This window comes from Equus asinus, chromosome 5, assembly GCF_041296235.1.
Source record: "Equus asinus isolate D_3611 breed Donkey chromosome 5, EquAss-T2T_v2, whole genome shotgun sequence".
Taxonomy (NCBI): Eukaryota; Metazoa; Chordata; class Mammalia; order Perissodactyla; family Equidae; genus Equus; species Equus asinus.
In genome coordinates this window covers 45972459-45993026 of record NC_091794.1, presented here as the reverse complement: position 1 = coordinate 45993026, position 20568 = coordinate 45972459, and the positions used below count along the sequence as shown (strand labels likewise).

Genomic DNA, 20568 nt, shown 5'->3' with positions numbered 1-20568 from the left:
CCGGATACCTGCTGAGGCTAAAAGAAAGCAGACGGTGTAAAAGAAATGCAGAAATGGCAAGATTCCCACCACGCTCTTATCTATTTTGCAAGTCAAGTTTAATGAAAATGAAATCATTGATCTTTCGGTATATTGGTTCCTCTGTATATGGTCTTATTTCTCAATCCAACTGGTTATCATTGCAAAACCAGCTTTCCACACACAGACAAGACTTTGTGGGAAGAATAGGCAGGGCTATTCTTCTTTACAAAAAACTCACTGAGATGACCCTAGCTCCATTTTAAATAAGGACATTTGCTGGATCCTAGAGGAAATACATTCATGAATGAATGTATGGTTAAGTCCTTTGCAGTAGGGAAAAATGGCTCTTGATAATCAACAGATGACCACACTGGTGGATGGGATCAGCATGAACCAAAGGAATCGCTTTTCTACTATAAGAAAGTGACTAGTAATTTGAGGTAATCCAACCTAAGTGCCCATTGTTCCTTAACCTTGTTATGTTATGGGCCAGGTAGACATACAGAACAGAATAATTCTTAAGAACCAATAGCAAAGAAGCATATTTAATTGGAGCATTTCCAAACCTGAAGACTGATACATCTTAAGACTCTCTAAATTATTCTGAATCAATCATACATTAGGGAAGATTGCATACGCCTCTTTTTAATGCCAACAAAATTTATGAGTTGTCATTGTTTTTTGGCATTACTTAGAAACTAACATCAAAATTGATTCTGTAGCCTTGACAGAACTGTGTCCATTTTCGGTTCAAGTCCATGTACACTTATTGAGTGCCTCGTAGGCGTCAAGCCATAGGAATACACATTACCTGGAAACTATAAAAATAACCCTTGATCTCAACAGACTCTCCACTCAGTGAGCTTCTTCTTAACATGGGTTCTCCATCTTTATCTGGCAGAATGTATGTTTGACGTCTTTTGAGAGAAAAACCCACCTCCATTTGTGTGTTAAGAGTCTGTCTCTCAAAACCTTTACGGAAGGCCTTGTGACGGGTCTTTCTCATCCCACTTTCTCCCATAACTCTACCTCTTATTCAGACTTCTCATCTAAATAATTTGATCAGTGCAGCTGAGAAGTCCTCCAATCTTTTAACTTTACTTACAGTTATCTATAGCCTCTCAGTAGCAGACAGCTGTCAGCTAGACAACTTGCATTCATCATTCACCAATCAAGCAGCCCAGCTCAGAGATGAGATAGGGAGCCTAAGCCAGCAGTCCATTACAGCTATCTCCAGAAGCCACTAACAGCCATCCCAGCTGGAAACCTCCCTGGCTGTGAAAGACTAGCTGTTTCAGGCTCCGCAGTGACGGCTAGTGCTCTGCTTTGCCCTCATGTCTATCTTCATCTGAAAGACTGAGAATGTCTGTAAGCCTGCCTGAAAATTTGCAGATGTGCGATGTATGTAAATTACAGATTTTTGAAAAAACTAGTAACCCACAGGGCATGTTTTTAGCCTGTGTCTGTACACAAGAAACAAGCAGGCCAGACACGAGTAATTCATTGATATTGGCTGTGTTAGTGAGCGATGTGGATCACTACATAGTCAGTTCAGCTTCAGAACTGGTAGCTGCCAGACTTCTAGCTCCACCTTCAGATTTGCAAGTGGAGCTCAGCTAGGTCATTGGCACGTGAGGGATGTGCAGAGGGGACGGCAGAGCCAAGACCCCATTTTGGCTTAGGCGAAATGATATCTAACTTCATTTACACATTCTTTCATTCTATAAATGTGTACATACAACCGACACTGAGGCAGGCAGGGGATACAAAGATGAATTCTTTTTCTCTCCCCTCAATCTCCTTCAACTGTTTACAGTCTAATATGGAAAAGTCATGCACATAATAATTATTTACAAAGATTATCCACAACAAATATGTATAGTCACCAATTCAGCAAACATTTATTGAGTACTTACTATTTGTTAAGAAATATACTAGGAACATATTACATAATGAGGGAATTTTAATATAAAGATTGATTGTATGCCAGATTCTAGGGTGGGAGGTTAGACTCAAAAATGGACACTATAATGAAGTATGCAATCTTCATATTGGAATTCTTTATATTGCTTCCACATTGCCATTTTCCCCACCCTTGCCCCTTTGCTCCCTACTCTGTGGTTTCTGTATGTCCAGGAGATTTGTGATGACACTTCATAAGATTAAAAGTTTCAGATGAGAGTTGTAAGGAGCACTAAAGGGAATGTAACAATTGCAATTGTGCCCGTGTATTTGTCTTTTAATGCTACAACCTAAGACTCTGAATAAAATGATGCACACTTGAAGTCCTATTTTCCAGATGCTAAAATATACCTATTACATCATTGCTCCATTTACAGACAAAAATAAATAGACAACTGCACTTCTTCCTATCTTTTCATTATGATGTAATGGTTCTAATTCACACGTTGCTTATTTCCCATGCCTCTCTAAACTTGGTGCCTAGTGCTATGTCTGTCACATGCTTCAATAAACTTTGCACTGAACTGAATTATAAGAGATGTTCTGAATATAATTAAGAAAGTCCTCTCCCCCTTAGAACCATATAGTACTAGACAGAAGATATGAAGATGGAGCACTCAAGGCAAAGATCCAATACCAGTCTCTTTTAAGTTACGTGACCAGGGAACATGGCCCTTTCTTGAAATAAGACCAGACAGCTCTGTCCCCAGGAGCTCTCATGGGCAGCTGGCTTTCTTTGCAATGAGTGCGCATATCAAGTGAAGCTAGTTCACATTTCCTTTAAAATTAATGTAGAATCGAATGAGTACTTTATCCACTTACCCACTTTATGAAAAGTGAGTCCTATTCTACTTAAATGAGGCTGAAGAAACCACAAGTCATTAGCCTGGAAATACTTTTGATGAAAGACAAATTTTCTATTGAGTTAGGTTTAAAACCAGAGGAGTTTTCTCTCACTTTCCTTTTTTGCTTAGTTATTTTTCTCTTCTCTGATTGTGCCTTTGTATTATAAGAAGGAGGCTGCTGTGTTTCATTGTCACAAATGGGTCAAGCATTTGTTCCAGTGTGTGACCTTTGGAAAGGAGAAGATTATATTATCAAGGAATACAAGGAGGTTATGTGGGCTGGATGGTTTGTTAAGGGAGAAAAAAGTTAAGTGTTCAGAAGAGGGATGCTTAGAAGCCCAGGAAAAGTCATCTTTTAGGTTGCTACAGCAGATGAAGATTTTGTTTAAAAAAAGATCACACGTAAAGGCATACTTCATTATGAAAATATAAGTCAACACTTTTTTCAGGACAAAGTCTTTAAGTCTTATGCTGTCATTGACTCATTAGGTGACCTGAAACTCTTATCTAATAATCAGGGTGATTATATAAATTGAATGAAACATGGTACACAAAGAATTTAACCAAGTGGTCAGCATAGTATAAGGCTTTCTGTAAGTTCTAGATATATTACAAAGGACTAATCACTATCATTATTAATTGATATATAATACAATAGGCATTACTAAAATCATGTAATTAGTCCAGAGTCTGGAAAGACCAAATATATAGGTTGAAATTTGTTTTTTGTTTGAATTTGAATTCTCCTTATTTGATTTGAATTAAGGGGTTTGTTTGTGTTTAGGGAAAAGGGTTGTAAAAGAAAAAAGATGGCATGAGGAGTGAGAATCTGATGCAGAGAAACTTTAAGATGGCAAAGGAAACACAAGTAGGAGGACATTGGTATTAATGAAGGAAGACTCTGGAAAAGACAGGAGAAAAAGTCTGCCCTGCCCGAGTCAAAGAGGCCGAGGAACAGAGAGGGCGCAGGAGGTCAGATGAGTGAAGCAGACGGCCTCGAAGCTGAGTTTGAGACGTTAACATTCTTTCCTGGTGATCATAAATAATTTAAGAATAACTATGGCTCAGCTCAGGGAAAGGAGCAGTTGTGACCTGGGATATACAGATAACCAAATATCAATTACCCCTTCTACCCTCAGAGCCTCACTAGTTTCTCTGACAAAATTTTCCCTGTGCAAAATCTGACAAGCTGTTTTGAGTAAGGAAAGGGCTTTTTTGGTTTTACCATCAAATATAGTATGACTATACCAGTTCAGCTTAGTAGGAAATCAAATTCTGCTCTATTGCCAAACTTGCACCTGTAACTGGCACTGACCATTTTTTATCAGTCAGCACACGGTGTGTGGTTCGGTGGAGTTCTTCATCTTTGATGACAGTTGTTATCACCCGATTCTAATTTTAAAAAACAAAAGATAACTATGTACAAAATAGAAAAATGCTATTTTTATAACTCTAAAATATTCACAGAAATGGTTAACAAGAAATGAAAAGTTTTCAAACAATATTCATTTAATATTAGAACAATTTGCAATGTACAATATATTATTAGTATTTTTCTTTATAAGAATGGTGGGATGGGATTCCCTTGACACCTAGGAAAAGAGTCTAAGCCTGTTTACATACAAATGTAATGCTGAACAATTGACTGAAGCCTGTTGTGGACTTCTTGGGCCAGCTGCCGTTAACTCACAGGGTAAATTAGAAAAAGGCGCCCCCTGCAGGCCGACTCTCTTGTGCCATGACAATTTCCTCACTATGAGGTGGCCGTTTATGGGCAACCCTATGGCACCTGGGCAAAGCTGGTCAATTGCAATATACCAGTGGGCCTTTCCTCTTAGATAAGCTCAAAAAAATTCTTAGCATGCTGCATAATGGTATTTCTTTTGGCATGGTTAACAGGTGAAAGACCTAAAAAGCAAATTATTTTCTGTAGAATTTATATCACTGCTTTTGTTATAATTAACTTTATTTAAGTAAATTGCAAATTAAACTACTATAAGTTGGCTCTGATGAGCAAATATCCATCTGCACTATGTATTTATCCATTTATATAGAGTTGGAGAATAATTCCATACAATGTAGACAAAAAAGAATTGGATTATTTTGCCTGAAGAGTACAGGTTTTCCTTGAATATCTTGCCAGAAGAACCTGCCAGATGTTCTCCATCTTCTCTGAGAGCAGAACAAAAGGAAACTGGCTTAAGCTTCACAGATATTTCAGCTCTGAATAGAATTTCCGAGCAAAGAGAATAATAAAATTGGTTTGTAAGAGAACTTTTTTCCCAAGGTAGATAGAAACTTAAAAGTAAGATTAAGGATCTTATTGCCCCTCATTTTAAAATCAAGCTTTTCCTTTCCTGTGGAAGTATAAGGATAATCTGTAATCAAAAATCAGAATTTTGAACTGCAAGAAAAATTAATAAAGGTATGTAGAATAGTTAAGACATTCATTTTTTATTGTGGGAGAACTGGCTTTTGAATGGAAAAACAACCGTCCTCATCTAGAATACTTAAGGGTGGATGAAAGATAGTCTGGAGAAAGGTCACGGAGTAGATAATTTCATATACCAACGTTTTGCCCTCATACTCCCGTAACACAAGTCACTAATACCTAGAAATAGTTGATTAGTACAGCAAAATGGAGAGGGCACTTAGACAGTGTAGTGAGTTGTTTGAGTAAAGAAATCCACAACCTATTTCTTCCCCTTTATGAGCATTGGACTTAGAAGACAGGAAAACCGGGTCTTAACCAGCTGTGTGACATCAGGCACTTTATATTCCTTCTCTGATCCTCAGTTTTTTCATCTGTAAAATTATATGATTAGACTAACTCTAAAGTTCCTGCTGGCCCTGATATTTTTGGTAAGAATTCCTTATACTCTTTATCTTTAACACATCCGTCTTCTTAAATTTTAATGTACATCAAAATCACTCGATAACTTGTAAAGGTGCAGTTTCCATCCCAGAGACTCTGGGCCCCTCCCCTAGAAATTCTGTCCAAAGAATCTTTACCACATATTCTCCATGGTGAGGTTGCAGGAAGGCCAAGGAATACATTCAAGAAACATTCAAATAAAACCTAAATTTCTGGAGAACAGGGGACATGTCTTATTAGACTTTGTGTATTCAGTAACTAGCAGAGTGCCTGGCAAAGAGTAGGTGGCCAATGAATGTTGACTTAATGAACTATTTTCCATTAAAAGATTCATATTTGGGGCTGGCCCCGTGGTGCAACGGTTAAGTTCTCACGGTCCGCTTCCTGGTGGTCCCTGGTTGACCAGTTCAGATCCCGGGTGCGGACATGGAACCACTTGGCAAAAACCATGCTGTGGCAGGTGTCCCACGTATAAAGTAGAGGAAGATGGGCACAGATGTTAGCTCAGGGCCAGTCTTCCTCAGAAAAAAGAGGAGGATTGGCAGTAGTTAGCTCAGGGCTAATCTTCCTCAAAAAAAAAAAAAAGATTCATATTTGTGGGGCCAACCCCATGGCTGAGTGGTTAAACTTCCATGGACTCCACCTCAGCAGCCAAGGTTCACAGTTTGGATCCCAGGCATAGACCTACTCTACTCGTTGGCCATGCTGTGAAGGCATCCCACGTACAAAGTAGAGGAAGATTAGCATGAATGTTATCTCAGGGCTGATCTTCCTCACCAAAAAATAGAATTAAAAAAATTGTAAAAAAAGATTCGCATTTGTGATATTAATTGATCTTCATAATTATCTGATTCTCCAAGGGAAAGAAGGGACGTTTCTAACAGAAGGAAGATAGGCTATTTTTGGGTTCCTCAGTAGCTATAAACTCATGTAGAAGTGCTTTGTAAAGTTAGCAAATTAAAAAAACTCATGCCTTCTCTTCAGCGTAGCTCCCCTCCAACCTCACTGTAAAAGAAAAAAATGGAATTCTGCACTTGTATGCCTTTTACTAAGTGGCATAATAACAAGATGTTCTTTTTATTCTGAAAAAGGACTAACTCTTTACATTAAAGTGAGAGAAAATCAAGCTGTCACTTCAACCCGCAGCAGCTGTCTCTTGCACCACCTTTGCCAAATGTCACCCTTTCTCTCTGGGGTCTGATTCTGCTCCTGGATCTGGGGGTGTATACCTTGCTACACAGCTTGTAACATCAGTCTCTGTGCCTTCGAGTCTCAGATTCCTTCTCATTTCACCTCATGTATATTAATACAGAGATTAGTTTCACTTTTTTCTTGAATAGCTAATCACTTGGCAGCCAACATCCTACTGTGGCATTGCAGGTCAAATCAGCTGAAAAGGACACCGACTTGAGGCTGGAAAATATAATGCTTAGTGAAAACTGCGCCCAGGACAGGACCTCAGACTTGTCACCCAGACATAAAAGATTTATTTTCAATTACAAATCTGAGCTTAATGTGAAGGCACCCCGGGGAAGATTCAGATCACTGCTTCTTCTAAATTGACCTTCCACTTGTTTCAATATTTCCTTCTCTATTGAACAGTATTCCATGACCCTCTGAGCTGAAGAGCCATATTAGCTACTGTAGGAATTGCTGGGCTAGGAAAACTTTTGAAAAATTCCTCTAACTGAAGGCCAAGTTACGTGAATAATTTCCTCCTTGGAAATTAACCAGTGAGCCTTCAGTGGTTAACACAGCCATAGATTTGGGCCTTCAAGAAATACTTCCAATGGATTGCAGAGGCCAAAACTGCCATGTTACTAAGTCTGGAGTAGAACCCAAAAGCAAAAACGCATTCCAATTTCAATATTAGATTTATTGTTAACATCTAATTAGGACCCATGGTATATCCCTTTGGCATTAGTAAATAAGATGACCCGAGGCTAGCTGCAGGTGCTGCTACACTGTCGCTGGAATTAGTGGTTTGCCACAGGATATTTTGGGTTCCTGTTCAAGTGCCTTTATGTACATTTAGCAGCTGCTTCAAAATGTATACCATATGGCCCTAATGTAGGGTTCGCAAGCTTTTAAGAACTACTAATTAAAACTTCCTAGGAAAAGTTGGGTTTAAAAAAAAAATCTTTGCCATTTAAAATTTTGGGGAGTGGGAAATTTGGATTATTATTCAAATTTTATCAGAGATCTAATTATTAAGAAGTAGCTTAGTGTAATTTTCTTTACATTGTAGCTTTCCCAACTTCTAACCTGAGACTTTTCTCTTTCTACATATGTTTCTAGACCATTGGTTGTAGAATACTTAACACCATTCTTGGTTTTCACCTTTGAATCAATTCTGCCCATAATTATGGATAATTGTATTAAATGAAAATAAATACATTACCTTCACTAGGTTCATCTAGGGCGTATTTTGTTTTTTCTTAGTGATTATGTCTATGTAATGTCAGGAATGGTGCCAAATATTCCGGTATTTGCAAATACAGGATAGTCCATCTATATGTGTATTTAGGCTATGCATAAAAAGAAATCATTATCTAATTCTTTCTTTTATATATATTTTTAACTAGTTTTTCTGGATTCAAAGGTACTTAGAAATAACCACCTTTAAATCTGCAAGCATTTACTCTACCCCTACTATGTATGTGGCACTGTACCCCATCTGGGGACAGGGTCAAACAAATAGTTACAATTCAGTGTTGGTACCTACTTACAAAAGAATGTCCAGAGAAAACTGGGCATTTAGAGGAAGATGGACTAACTATGTTTGAAGTTCTCTCAACAACAACGTTTGAGCTGAGCCTTGGAGACTGAGTAGGAGCTGCCCATTTAAACAAGCCAAAGAGCAGTGGTACTCTGCAGAGAAGAATCAGTGGATGAGAGTGATGAAGTGATGGAATCAGTGAGAGGCTCCCTCTCACTGCAATGGCTAAAGTATTTTGATGACTTGATATTTAAAGAAAATATTTGAGATTGTTATAGCCCTTGGGCCCTTTTCTTGAACAGAATATTTTTATTGAAAACTTACAAAGGAGATTCTAAAGGTATTGCGCATAGTGTATATTAATATTCTCCCTTTCCCAGGGTATTTCACAATCACGTGAAAGGCCAAGTTCATTTAGCTACGTGCTCTATCAGGCAAGAGAGCACAGGGATAGAAGTACTACTAAGAAGTTCACTCGTTTGTTATTAATTGATTGATTATTTCATGGAATATTTATTCAATGGCAATTAAGTTAAGTGTCTGGAATGCAAAGATGTCCTCTGTTTACTCAGGGAGACAGAGCAATACACCAGTGACAATACAATGTGGCAAGAGCTCAGATGGAGGTCACCTAGAGATTGGGTGCTACATCATCCTGTCTATATCATTCCTATCTTTTAGTTTTCATAGTGCATTTGAAGTGTTCAAGGAAGGAGTTCTTCCCCTGCCTTCCTCATTGCCTTTATTTTATTCTATTGGCATCGTCTAGGTAATTCACATTACCATGCTATTTCCATAATCCACAAACTTTAAGTCATTAGAAATGTTTTTAGCTAGGGTGAGTTATAGATTTGTTACTGCTGTCTATTTTTGTTTGATGTGTGCACATTGTGTGTGTGTGTGTGTGTGGTGGTGTGTTGGTACTTCTATATGCGGTGTTTGCGAGATTATTTAATGTTGTTCCAGAGTAGTAGTTTTACCCCGTTGTATGCTACTTTTTCACAAGTGAGATAACCCTCTACTCCAAAATTCAGGAATAAGCTTCAGTTGCTGTTTTTTGAAATTACTAAATTCTTCTGTAATTATTTTTTGTAATTTTAATTAATAGACATTTACTAAATTGGTTAAAATAAATATTCCAGTTTTATTTTGGGGAAGAGTCACAAAATGTTAAAACTGAATTATAAAGTAGAAAGATCAATCTCTCCTGTTTACCTTGGAGGTGGTGAAAACATTGGGAATTTGGGGACTGAAACACAGAGAAACTCTACAGATGTTTTCTTTCCAGGCATCTATTAGGAGTGACCTTCTTCTTTCCAACTGTATGCCTCTGTGTCCAGCTATCAGGAATCAGAAGCCCTAGTCAGTAACTCAGTTTGATCTTCCCACAGATGGGCCATTAAAAAGCAAATTATCTCACAATGAACAAACAAATGAATAAATGCACCAAACTATAAAAGTTTGAAAATACCACCAAGTTATATTGTATTAAGATATAAGCTCCATTTCAGAGCAAATTTCTTTCCAGAGAATACTTACAAAAAGGAAATTATTTTGACTTTATCTTTTGTTGCTTTCTAAGAAGAATTTAGACAGTAGCTTTCAAGAGAATACAAGAGCAAGAAAGCTAGCTAGAGGCAATGGGTAATTAAATGATACTCTGTGTGTTCTTTTTCCCTGCACAGACCCCAAATTGCCTAATTTGGTCAATTCTAACCATCATATTTTAAACAATCTTGCCTCAAAGAGAAATAAAGGGAAACTCTCCAATTATGTCTTAACATGAGGATTTTATTTTGATATAGCCGTGTCCCCCATTAGAAAAGAATATTTTTCAAAAGTGAGGCTGGTGACAGAATAGAACGTAGACTTGTTTGCTGGAAGTTTGGAGGCTGAGTAACTAGTTAGAAGGATTTCATCTGTCTAAGAAGAAAAAAGGAAGACCTAGAATAAGTCAGTCACGAAAGTGGCATGCAGAAGACGGAGACAGAATACAGAGGAAGAGCTGACTGGACTTGGCACCTAAAAATGTAGAGAAAGCTAGCACGTGGGAGTTCCAGTTGGATTTTTAGCTGGGAGGATCAGAGATATTAATCTCACAATTACAAATCCTTTTTATGTTTAAGGTGCAACATTCTTAATGAGCTATTCTTCTGATCCATATTCCAAAGTCCCTAGAAGGATGCCTCTCTGTCATTCAAAGTCTCATGTCTGCAAGACTGACTCTCTAATGCTCGGTATGGTCTCTATTTTGAAATGCTTATCAATTTGACTCAAAGAACAAACCAGAATCTTCTGTATCCAGGCAACAGCACTGATAAACATGGAAGATTTCTTTCCTACTTCTTTATAGCATGAACTGCATACTATGGACTCTAAAAATATATATTGTATTTAACATTTCCAGAAATTAAACGCTATAAACATAGACATTTGAATTTTCCCCCCCACACAAAAAAAGTACACCTACAGTATACAATCACTGACATCTTAAATTTGTGACATTATAGATGCCATCTCAAATGTAAACAGTCTGTATTTTTCCTAGTCCCAGGTTCCTCCTTGAATACTTTTGGATCTTTTTTCCTCCTGGGAAGCACCCTGCTTGACCATGATTTTACAGTCTAAAGATGTTGCCTATATGGTTGTATTGTAAGAGACCTGAATTTGGTTGTGTCAACCAATAAGCTGCAGGGCTGCTGCCAGACAACTTAACTTAGCTCCTCCCATGCTCCTTAGGGTCTGCCTATCAGAGAGCTACCTGAGGTCAGTGTACATCGGTACCCAAGCCGATACCTTGATCGCAATAATTATCTGTTTTTATTCATTTTCCCCTTGCCCAATTTGTTTTAGGTCTGATCAGATTTTTCCATTCCAAGGGCCAGTGGACCCATGTTCAATTGCCTAGTTTTTCCTTAACACCTGAAAGTAATCCTAGTTGCTAGATTAGGTATACATCAAATTGAGGCCAAACCTGCTCAGTAAATTTAATCAGATCAGTAGAACTAGTAGATCTATGTAAGAACAACAATAATTAGAGATTTTTGCCTAATAGAATAAATTTTGGGGTAAGAAGAATGATATTAAATAAATTCTATTTGAACACAAAGTTGAATGGCAATTGTAGTGGATACATGAACCAGTGACATAATCCTTGACATAATTGTGATTATGAATTTTGAAAGTTTGCTTTAAACTTAAAAGTAATAATTTTTTAGGGTTTTATATTCATGAATCAAGTAAATTAAAAAGTTGAACATATTTTTCTGGAAAATTCTGCTGCTTCTCCCCTCCAAAAAAAGGAGACATGCTTATTTTCATAATCATTATTGTTCTATCTAGCAAAGTTAATGTGTCAATGTGTTAGGACATCAGTTAGTCACACATTCTAGGAGTTTACAAATGAAGACCAGGAAAAGCCAGATAAAGTTGGTGACTATCTGTTAAGAACGATTTAAATGACATTAAGGGAAAATCCTTCTCCAAAGTAATCATAAAGGTAAGCAACATTTTCAGTTCTTTGTACAGTTGAGTTCTCTCATAGCTGGACTACAGTTGAGCAGCTCAATGTAAAGTTTCAGCTAGAGTGAGCTGAAATAATTCTGCTGTTACAGACACAGCAGCTAAATCAATTTAAAAAAGAACTTTACATGAATACTTCATTGGATAGCAAGGTATAAAGAATGCTGCGGGTGCACATCACTTGGGTAATTAGCAAACTTTGTCTCTTTTCAGGCAACAATTTATTTAACTTTCCTCATTTTGTGCCCTTAAGTGAGCAAACAAACTTTTGTTTGAATACAGCATCAGAAATAAAAGAATTCATGCAAGCATGTAGTATCACTTTATCAGGTCTAAAGAGATAGGATTTGCTTGGTTGATTGGCCTAAATAAAGGCAACAACTATCTTTCATTTTTTCCTAATATAGAACTCATAGTGGCTTTCTGAATTCACTTTAATGATCAATTGTTTTTAGTTGGAAAGATAGATAGGTAGATGGCAAATAGATAGATAGATAGATAGATAGATAGATAGATAGATAGATAGATAAACTTCAGCATACACATGAAGTAGAAATCAAAAGTGAGGGAAATTCAGTACTGAAGGGTAAAACAGACTAGCTTGGACATTCCAGGCTGAGGACACAATCTTTTACCTGACGATTTACTCCATTTTCCATGCTGTGTCTTGACACTGCAATTTTGAAATTGAATTGACTTTGTTTAAAATTTTTTCTTCAAGACACTGCAAGATTTCTTTAAACTATATATAAAGTAGAAGTTGCTCTTCAGAGAATTGACATGTTTTTTACCGTATTGTTGTATAAACACAAAACTAGTTGACCAATCTACCAGAGAAGCTAAAATGGTGCTACCAGAACTGAAGTCATCGAGGGGATACTATGTAGTCAATGTAGGAACGATAATCCCTTTACTGTGGTTCTCTGCATGCTGCATATTGGATGATGGCTATTTTATTAGTAAATCAATTTTGTCCGAATACAGAGATTCATTTGAATGTAGCTGGAGTTATTCAATATTATTTCAAGAGGAATTAAGTACAAATCCTGGGTTTTGTGCTAAGTGTCATAAGCTATATTCATAAATCAAATTTCTATGTGAATATATTTACAATATAGAATTATAGGTAATAAACAACGTAGAGTGTGCTCTCATTCTCTCAAGCATTCTCTTACTCTGTCTCACTCACTCTCTCATTCTCTAACACACACACACACACTCATACCTACTTTATCCTTCAAGAGTCCTTTCTATCTAATGCACAGTAATCCTTCCATAATGTTGTTTTCAGGGTTCATGACTTTAGTCTATCTTTATATATCAAAACGTTTGTAACAGATTCCTTCAGGAATTTAAACTAATGGTTCTGTCTTATACCAAAATTCACTTAATAGCAAATAAAGCAAAAAGAGTTCGCTTGCATGTTTTTGTTTTGTATTTTAACATACTCTCATTTATTTGAATCTTGCATATTTGAAAGTGCTTCTATGTAAGATACCACGAAAATTTCCTTAGATTGTTAGGTAGATTCAATAAAAGGTAACGAATATAACCAGAAAGATATGTTTATTTGGAACTTTTTTTAAAAAAGTTAACCTCCATCTCAAGGATGATTTAATATTTCCAGGGTTATACATGCACCTACGTACAAACAAACACACACACGGTGGACTAGAGTTTGTGTTTTTGTTTCTTGCAATTTTTGGTCTTGTGGGAAAAGAACTAATCATCTGCATTTCTTCACATTCTTCAAAATTATTCAGGAAGATTTGTCATCCTTTAATGCTTCCTACAATGATCCTAAAGAATTTCTTTCCCATAGCTTCATTTTGGCTAGAGATCAATTTACTCAATCCACAGGAACTGTTATCACAGTCTGGTTTTCAAAATGTAATTGACTTCCTGGCTTATTTATAAAATAGAGGTATATTTCAAATTGAATAAAATAATTTTTATCACAAACTTTGACACCTAATGTTGAGTTTTTGTAATGGCTTTGCAATAAGAAGGTAAATCTAATTTTTAAAAATTATTTCTGTAAAGTCGTTGAGGTTGGAAATTATATCCATAATATAATTAATCAATTTGTATGTAATATTTCTAAATTTTTTCTACATAATATATGAATAGTCTATAAAATGGAATATTTTATTAAATACTTTCTACTTTTTTACTTATATCCAATGCAGAAATACATTAGAGTAGATGTTTGTTTTACAAGTTATAATAAATATATTATAAAATCTAAGTCAGCGAAATGAGTGAATGTGTTTAAAGTATTATTAAAGTAATATCTTTGACTCTTCTCACTATAACAACTTCCATATGTAAGAAACTCACTCAACTTTTACTACCACAATGTTTTTTCTATCCATTTCCTTTTTTCAACTGTCTTTGCCACGCTGTCAATTCAGATCCCTGTAACCTTGCCCGTACCTCCATTCTCTCTATTATTCAACATATGTTCCTCCTCGTTATTAGATTCACTAGAAAGCAGAGTTTTAAGAATTCCAGAAATATGAATCTGACCTTTTCAAAAATCTTCAATTATTCTACACTGTTTTCTAGTTGAGCAAATATCTTCATTTTAGCATTGAAGATATTCCAAAATATGATCTCAAGTTACCTGTAACGCAGTGATCCTTTCTTAGCCATGGGCCATCATGGATTAAAATGTGCGTATACATATACATGCAAGGATTTGAATATAATTTTATGCACAAGTCTTAGAATTATACCCCTGTTCTACACCCTTACATCCTGCCACTCTGCTGCACACACCTTAGATTCCAACCATGTTAGACCAGTAGTAACTCGAGGACTGACAGTGTTTTATGCAAAAGCACATTCTTATATGCCCCATGATACTATCCCAAATATTTCCACCAAGTAACTTGGCCTCTGGAATGTCTCTCTTGAGGTCTTTCAGAATGTTTTAATTTTCTTTATCTGCCCCCTGTTACCTGTTACCTGGACAACTTGGGAAACATTTGGGAAAGATAAATGTGATATTTCAGATTTCAGTCTCTACTATTCTTCCTAAAGTAAATTCTTTTGTTCTGGTGGGAAATAATTTTTCACTAAAGAACTTGGACTGTACTCACCTTGACAAACATTGGCTTCGATTGTATTTAAATTTAATGTCTATTTGATTCATGTCAACTCAAAGTTTTCTGTGGTGTCTTTTTATTTCTATTTTCCAGGTTTCTTGAGCACAGGGGATCAGGCTGCAAAAGGAAACTATGGACTCCTTGATCTCATACAAGCTCTAAGATGGACTAGTGAGAACATTGGATTCTTTGGTGGTGACCCCTTAAGAATCACTGTTTTTGGATCTGGTGCTGGGGGTTCATGTGTCAATCTGCTGACTTTATCCCATTATTCTGAAGGTAACCGTTGGAGCAATTCAACCAAAGGTATTATGCAGGTTGCAAATTTTGACAATTTTGGTGTCTGCATGCCACCACCATCAGTAGTATGTGATGCTCTGTATATATTTCTCTGTTCAAACTGAGTGTTAGGTTGAACTCAATAACTGTTTAAAACTTTGTTTCTTCAACTTTTCTATGCATGTTTAAATTTTTGTCAAACTCTTTTCTTTGTCTCCTGTGGAGCTTGGTAAGGATACCTTTCAAGCACACTTGAGAAAGGTTAGCATTACAGTTACTTTTCTTTCCTCCAAAGGGTGATTTTCAGGAAAATCAAAGATGTTCACCATTCTGTCATCTCTGTTTATTGAGTAATCAAAGTCAAAGACACAGGTTTTTCTAATCCAGGGATTGTACATAATCTATTTTCAAGACAATAGACATTTAAAACCCTTTACTAGTGTGAAGATCAGGAAGCAGTTGTAAGCTAGTTTGTCTGGAAATGTGATTTTCACTTTTTGTTTGAGTAGAGAACGGATGTTTGATCATTTTGCATGCATGATCCAAAATTGTCAAAGCATCAAGGTCACTGGTAGAACTTTTGATTAAAAAGAAAAATATATTTGAATTTGTGCTTTTTCTATTTTCAACTCCAAGTGTTATGTTTTTTCCCCTAAAATTTGCCAAAGCAGTATAGAACCCTGAAGCTGCTTAAATCCATGAAATATTTTTCTTGTCTCCATTTTCCGGCCTTGATACCCTTTTTCCAAAGTGCCTGCCCAAGGCTCATCATATTGTTCTTTATGGACTCCCATCCTACTGTGAATGTAGTCACCCATTCTAATTGCATTGTTAACTTGAAATATCCACAGGAACAGAAGTGTTTTGTTGGAAAAGTCTGTAAAAGCAAATACTTTCCCTCCATTATACATATGTAATAGACAGGAAGATAGAGTACACGCATCAGCATAGATCATCTTGTATTTTTTATATTTTTATTTTCATTTTATATATATTATGAAAATATACAGTCAAGTATAATTCATGAAACATCTTAATTTGTAAGACAGTTTTATGATATGAGCATGAGACAAAACATTAGTTTTTGGTGTCAAAGATACATTGATGTGGAATTTCAAAAGCACAGGCAGTCATTAAATGGGTATATATATTTGGAGAATCATATATTATTAGAGGCAATTTAGTGACGTAGTTCATGTAATATCTCATTTATATTAGTAAAGTTCTGATTCGAGATGACAAAATGACACATACAAGAATATTTCAAATTGTATAGAGATTTTGGTCTGTAACAAAATGACTTATTTTGAAACAACAAGCTTTGTTTTTTTTTTTTTAATTGAACAGATTAGATTGTTCTAGCATGAGGTCTATGCTAATGCCAATATTTATCTAGGTTAACATTAGACAATCTTTTCAAACTTCTTAGAGTCATTTGATCTCGTGTTATCTCCTCCTATTTTTCCTAAAACTACTAAATGAAAAGCAAAAATGAGCACCAAGGCCAGTTTCAGCCAGTATAAAACTAGCATTCGATAGAGATGAACCAATTAGTTCATCAGCTTGCATTGCTATTCACCAATCCTTGATGTGGTAAACAGCGGCAAATGGCTTCGCAAACTTGGAAACATAACATTTCATAACATTCTTCAAGGAAAACTGTCCATGCTTAATGAGAGAAATGGACTTATGTTTGGTCTAGTTCTAAGCCTATTTCCACTAACAAAGCTGCCTGATTTGATTAGGAGATGCTCAGGAGACCTCTTGAAATCATCAGGCTAAGTCTGTCTCCAGTGCAGACATGAATGTTAAAGTCTATGACTCCCCAGGCCTGCAGTGGTGCTCAGACCTGTATCTAGCAGGGGTCAACCACAGCTTGCATACACATATCACGCACTCTCACTAATAATAAAATATATGGTTTTCCCGATACTATGTAGATGGCATATTTCAGACTATACTTAGCATGATGTGTATTTTCCCCCAAATCTTTTTGGTATATTTAATTAATGTTATTGAGCCCCTGAAATGAGAAAGAATGCCATAGAAATCACTAGGCTTATTTTAGCTATAAAAGTTTTAATCAGTAAAATGTTTCTGTGAGCAAATGTTCATAAACACATAGCCTATATAATTTTTTACAATTATCTGTATTCTTATCATTTGTTCTAGCGTACTTTGCTATAGCAAACTAAAAACATGTTCATAAAGACGTCAGAGACCAAAATAAATTTAAATTAGCATTGTTTGACTTTTTGAATATTTTTAGAATTATCTAGGAACATTCTGAATTTTGAATACATATACATGTTTGGAGAAAAATCTAAACCTTTGCTTCTAATTCAGACACTGCTTTAGCACCTTTGTGAAAAGAATTCTTATCTCATTAACACATATTAATAATTGAACATGTGTTTAAATAACTGAGCTACAAAGCTGTATTTGAAAATTAATAATAAATGCAATTTTTAGAAGAAAATACAGTAATTATATTTATATATTTTGTTTCCTTAGCTGGTTGCCATTATATTTATTAATTTATTTATTATTCTATATGTTTTTAGAAAGATTGGCCCTGGGCTAACATCTGTTGCCAATCTTCCTTTGTTTTTTTTGCTCCCCAAAGCCCCAGGGCATAGTTGTATTTCCTAGTTGTAGGTTCTTCTAGTTCTTCCACGTGGGATGCCACCACAGCATGGCTTGATGAGTGGTGTGTAGGTCTGTGCCCAGAAGCCAAACCAGCGAAACTCAGGATGCCAAAGTGGAGTGTGAACTTAACCACTCAGCCATGGGGCAGGCCCCAGATTAATTATATTTTTAAAACAAGAATTTTATTGGAAAATACCTTAATGAATAGATAAAGTGCATTTGTAAATTTGAATGCATGCAGCTCTTATCAAACTGCATGTGGGACCATGATTTATAATTCTTAAATGCAATTAAGCGAAAAGCAGTGGACCATGTACTTTTCATCTTTTATGATAAAATATAGCAGCGCACCTTCAACAGTGGAAAAAGTTAAATCACTCCCCACTAAATCCTTCTGCTGATGATTTTTCCTTTAACCTAGTGAACACACTTCAAATGTTATGTCTTCTTCTGAAAGAGGAATATTCAGCATACTATGTCTGACTTGAAGAGCTGGAAAGAGTATGTCTAAAGTGATATTCTGTTTTGTGTGCCTTCAGGGCCATCCCCAGGGTATTAGCAAATCCCCAGCCTCAGTAGTTGTATGAACTCTCAACAATTCTTTTTCAAATAAATTCTGGCTAAAACAAATATTTAGAGCCATTTTGAAGAAAGATAGATGCAGCCAAATCAGAGAAAATAGCCCCAAAAGACAATACAGAATCATACGAAGAGTTAAAGGAAAGAGAGTTGGTCCCATCTGGTTGGCTTTGATAATAAAATGAGTGTTTACGTGCTGATCAATGGAAGCATTTGGGGCTTTTTACCACTAGTATTTGCACGTTCTCCTCTTCTCCTTGCTTACTGCCTCTTTGAGACACTGAACAATTTAGACCTCTTGACCCCTACAGTAGTCACCACGCAAGGTCAAAGACCTAGGTCCACCTCTTTGATTCATTATACCCTGGCGATGACTTTATGTACCTTCTCTTAAGCAAAAATGTCGCTCTCTGCCTGTTTCTTGAGTTATATCTGGGTTCTTATATACACGTCTAAAATATCAGATTTTATTGTTTTACCCTAACATTATTCAAAGGTCATCTGAAACTCTTTGTTGTTTTTCCCATAGGACTTTTTCAACGAGCAATAGCTCAAAGTGGAACAGCCCTTTCCAGCTGGGCTGTTAGTTTCCAACCCGCAAAATATGCTAGAATGTTGGCCACAAAAGTTGGTTGCAATGTTTCTGATACAGTAGAGTTAGTGGAATGCCTACAGAAGAAGCCTTACAAAGAACTTGTTGACCAAGATATTCAACCAGCGCGATACCACATAGCCTTTGGACCTGTGATTGATGGTGATGTAATACCAGATGACCCTCAGATATTGATGGAACAAGGAGAGTTTCTCAACTATGATATAATGTTAGGAGTTAACCAAGGGGAAGGGTTAAAATTTGTTGAAAATATAGTAGATAGTGATGATGGTATTTCAGCTAGTGATTTTGACTTTGCTGTTTCCAATTTTGTTGATAATTTATATGGATATCCTGAAGGCAAAGATGTTTTGAGAGAAACCATTAAATTCATGTATACTGACTGGGCTGACCGTCATAACCCTGAAACCAGAAGGAAGACATTATTGGCTTTGTTTACGGACCATCAGTGGGTGGCACCAGCTGTAGCTACAGCAGATCTTCACTCAAACTTTGGTTCGCCTACGTATTTCTATGCCTTTTACCATCATTGCCAAACAGATCAGGTTCCAGCTTGGGCTGATGCAGCTCACGGAGATGAGGTTCCTTACGTACTAGGAATCCCCATGATTGGGCCTACAGAGTTATTTCCTTGCAATTTCTCCAAAAATGATGTGATGCTGAGTGCAGTCGTAATGACATACTGGACAAATTTTGCTAAAACTGGGTATGTGCTTAAGGAATAAAGTTTTCTATAATTTAATAAAAATATCACTTTAAGCATTTAAAAATAATACATATTATGTACCCAAATGATTTAATAGATGCAATATATTAAGGTCCTTTACTCAAAATTCTACATTGTAGTATTTCAAAAATCACTGCTTTATTACTCCTTACTTTATTAGAAGTTTATTAAGAAAGGCTAATACCTCTATCGCATTACTCGATAATTAATTTTATTCTGTTTTTTTAATTACACAGGACCTATTATTATTGTTATTCAATAGTGACAAATATTATTTTTTAGTGCTTTCCAGTTTACAGTGTGCCTTTTGATCCTCCCAACTACTTTGTGAGGTAGGCAGGTACTACTAATTCCATTTTACAGAGAAGAGAATTGAGGCTACGAGATCCTCATATAGATATTCATATGTCTGCGTAGCAACACTAGAACTCAAATATCCATTTACCAACCTCAAATCCCAAGTCCTCTCCACTGTTCCATGCTGTCTCTGCTAGTTTGCCTATGAGACAATGCATATGCATATGAATTTTAAAATCTTTGGATATACAGCAGCCATCTCTAAATGGAAAGAGAGAACAAGAATGTGAGGCTTACTCGAATAACATTATCATCCATCTGACAATCTGCCTGCAATTGGATTTATATTTCTAAATTAACCCAAGTTGTT

The 20568-nt window shown here is 36.2% G+C and overlaps 1 protein-coding gene across 7 annotated transcripts in view; it reads left to right on the top strand.

The window, feature by feature from the left end:
- NLGN1 (neuroligin 1) overlaps positions 1–20568 on the top strand; it is an 841421-nt gene that overhangs the window by 807017 nt on the left and 13836 nt on the right. For 5 of the 7 annotated variants that reach the window (XM_070509425.1, XM_070509427.1, XM_070509424.1 and 2 more), the window contains 2 exons: positions 15148–15360; positions 19091–19880. In XM_070509425.1, the coding sequence (XP_070365526.1) occupies positions 15148–15360; positions 19091–19880 (1003 nt within the window). The remainder of the gene's footprint in view (positions 1–15147; positions 15361–19090; positions 19881–20568) is intronic. The other 2 variants (XM_044771088.2, XM_070509426.1) reach the window with 1 other exon arrangement.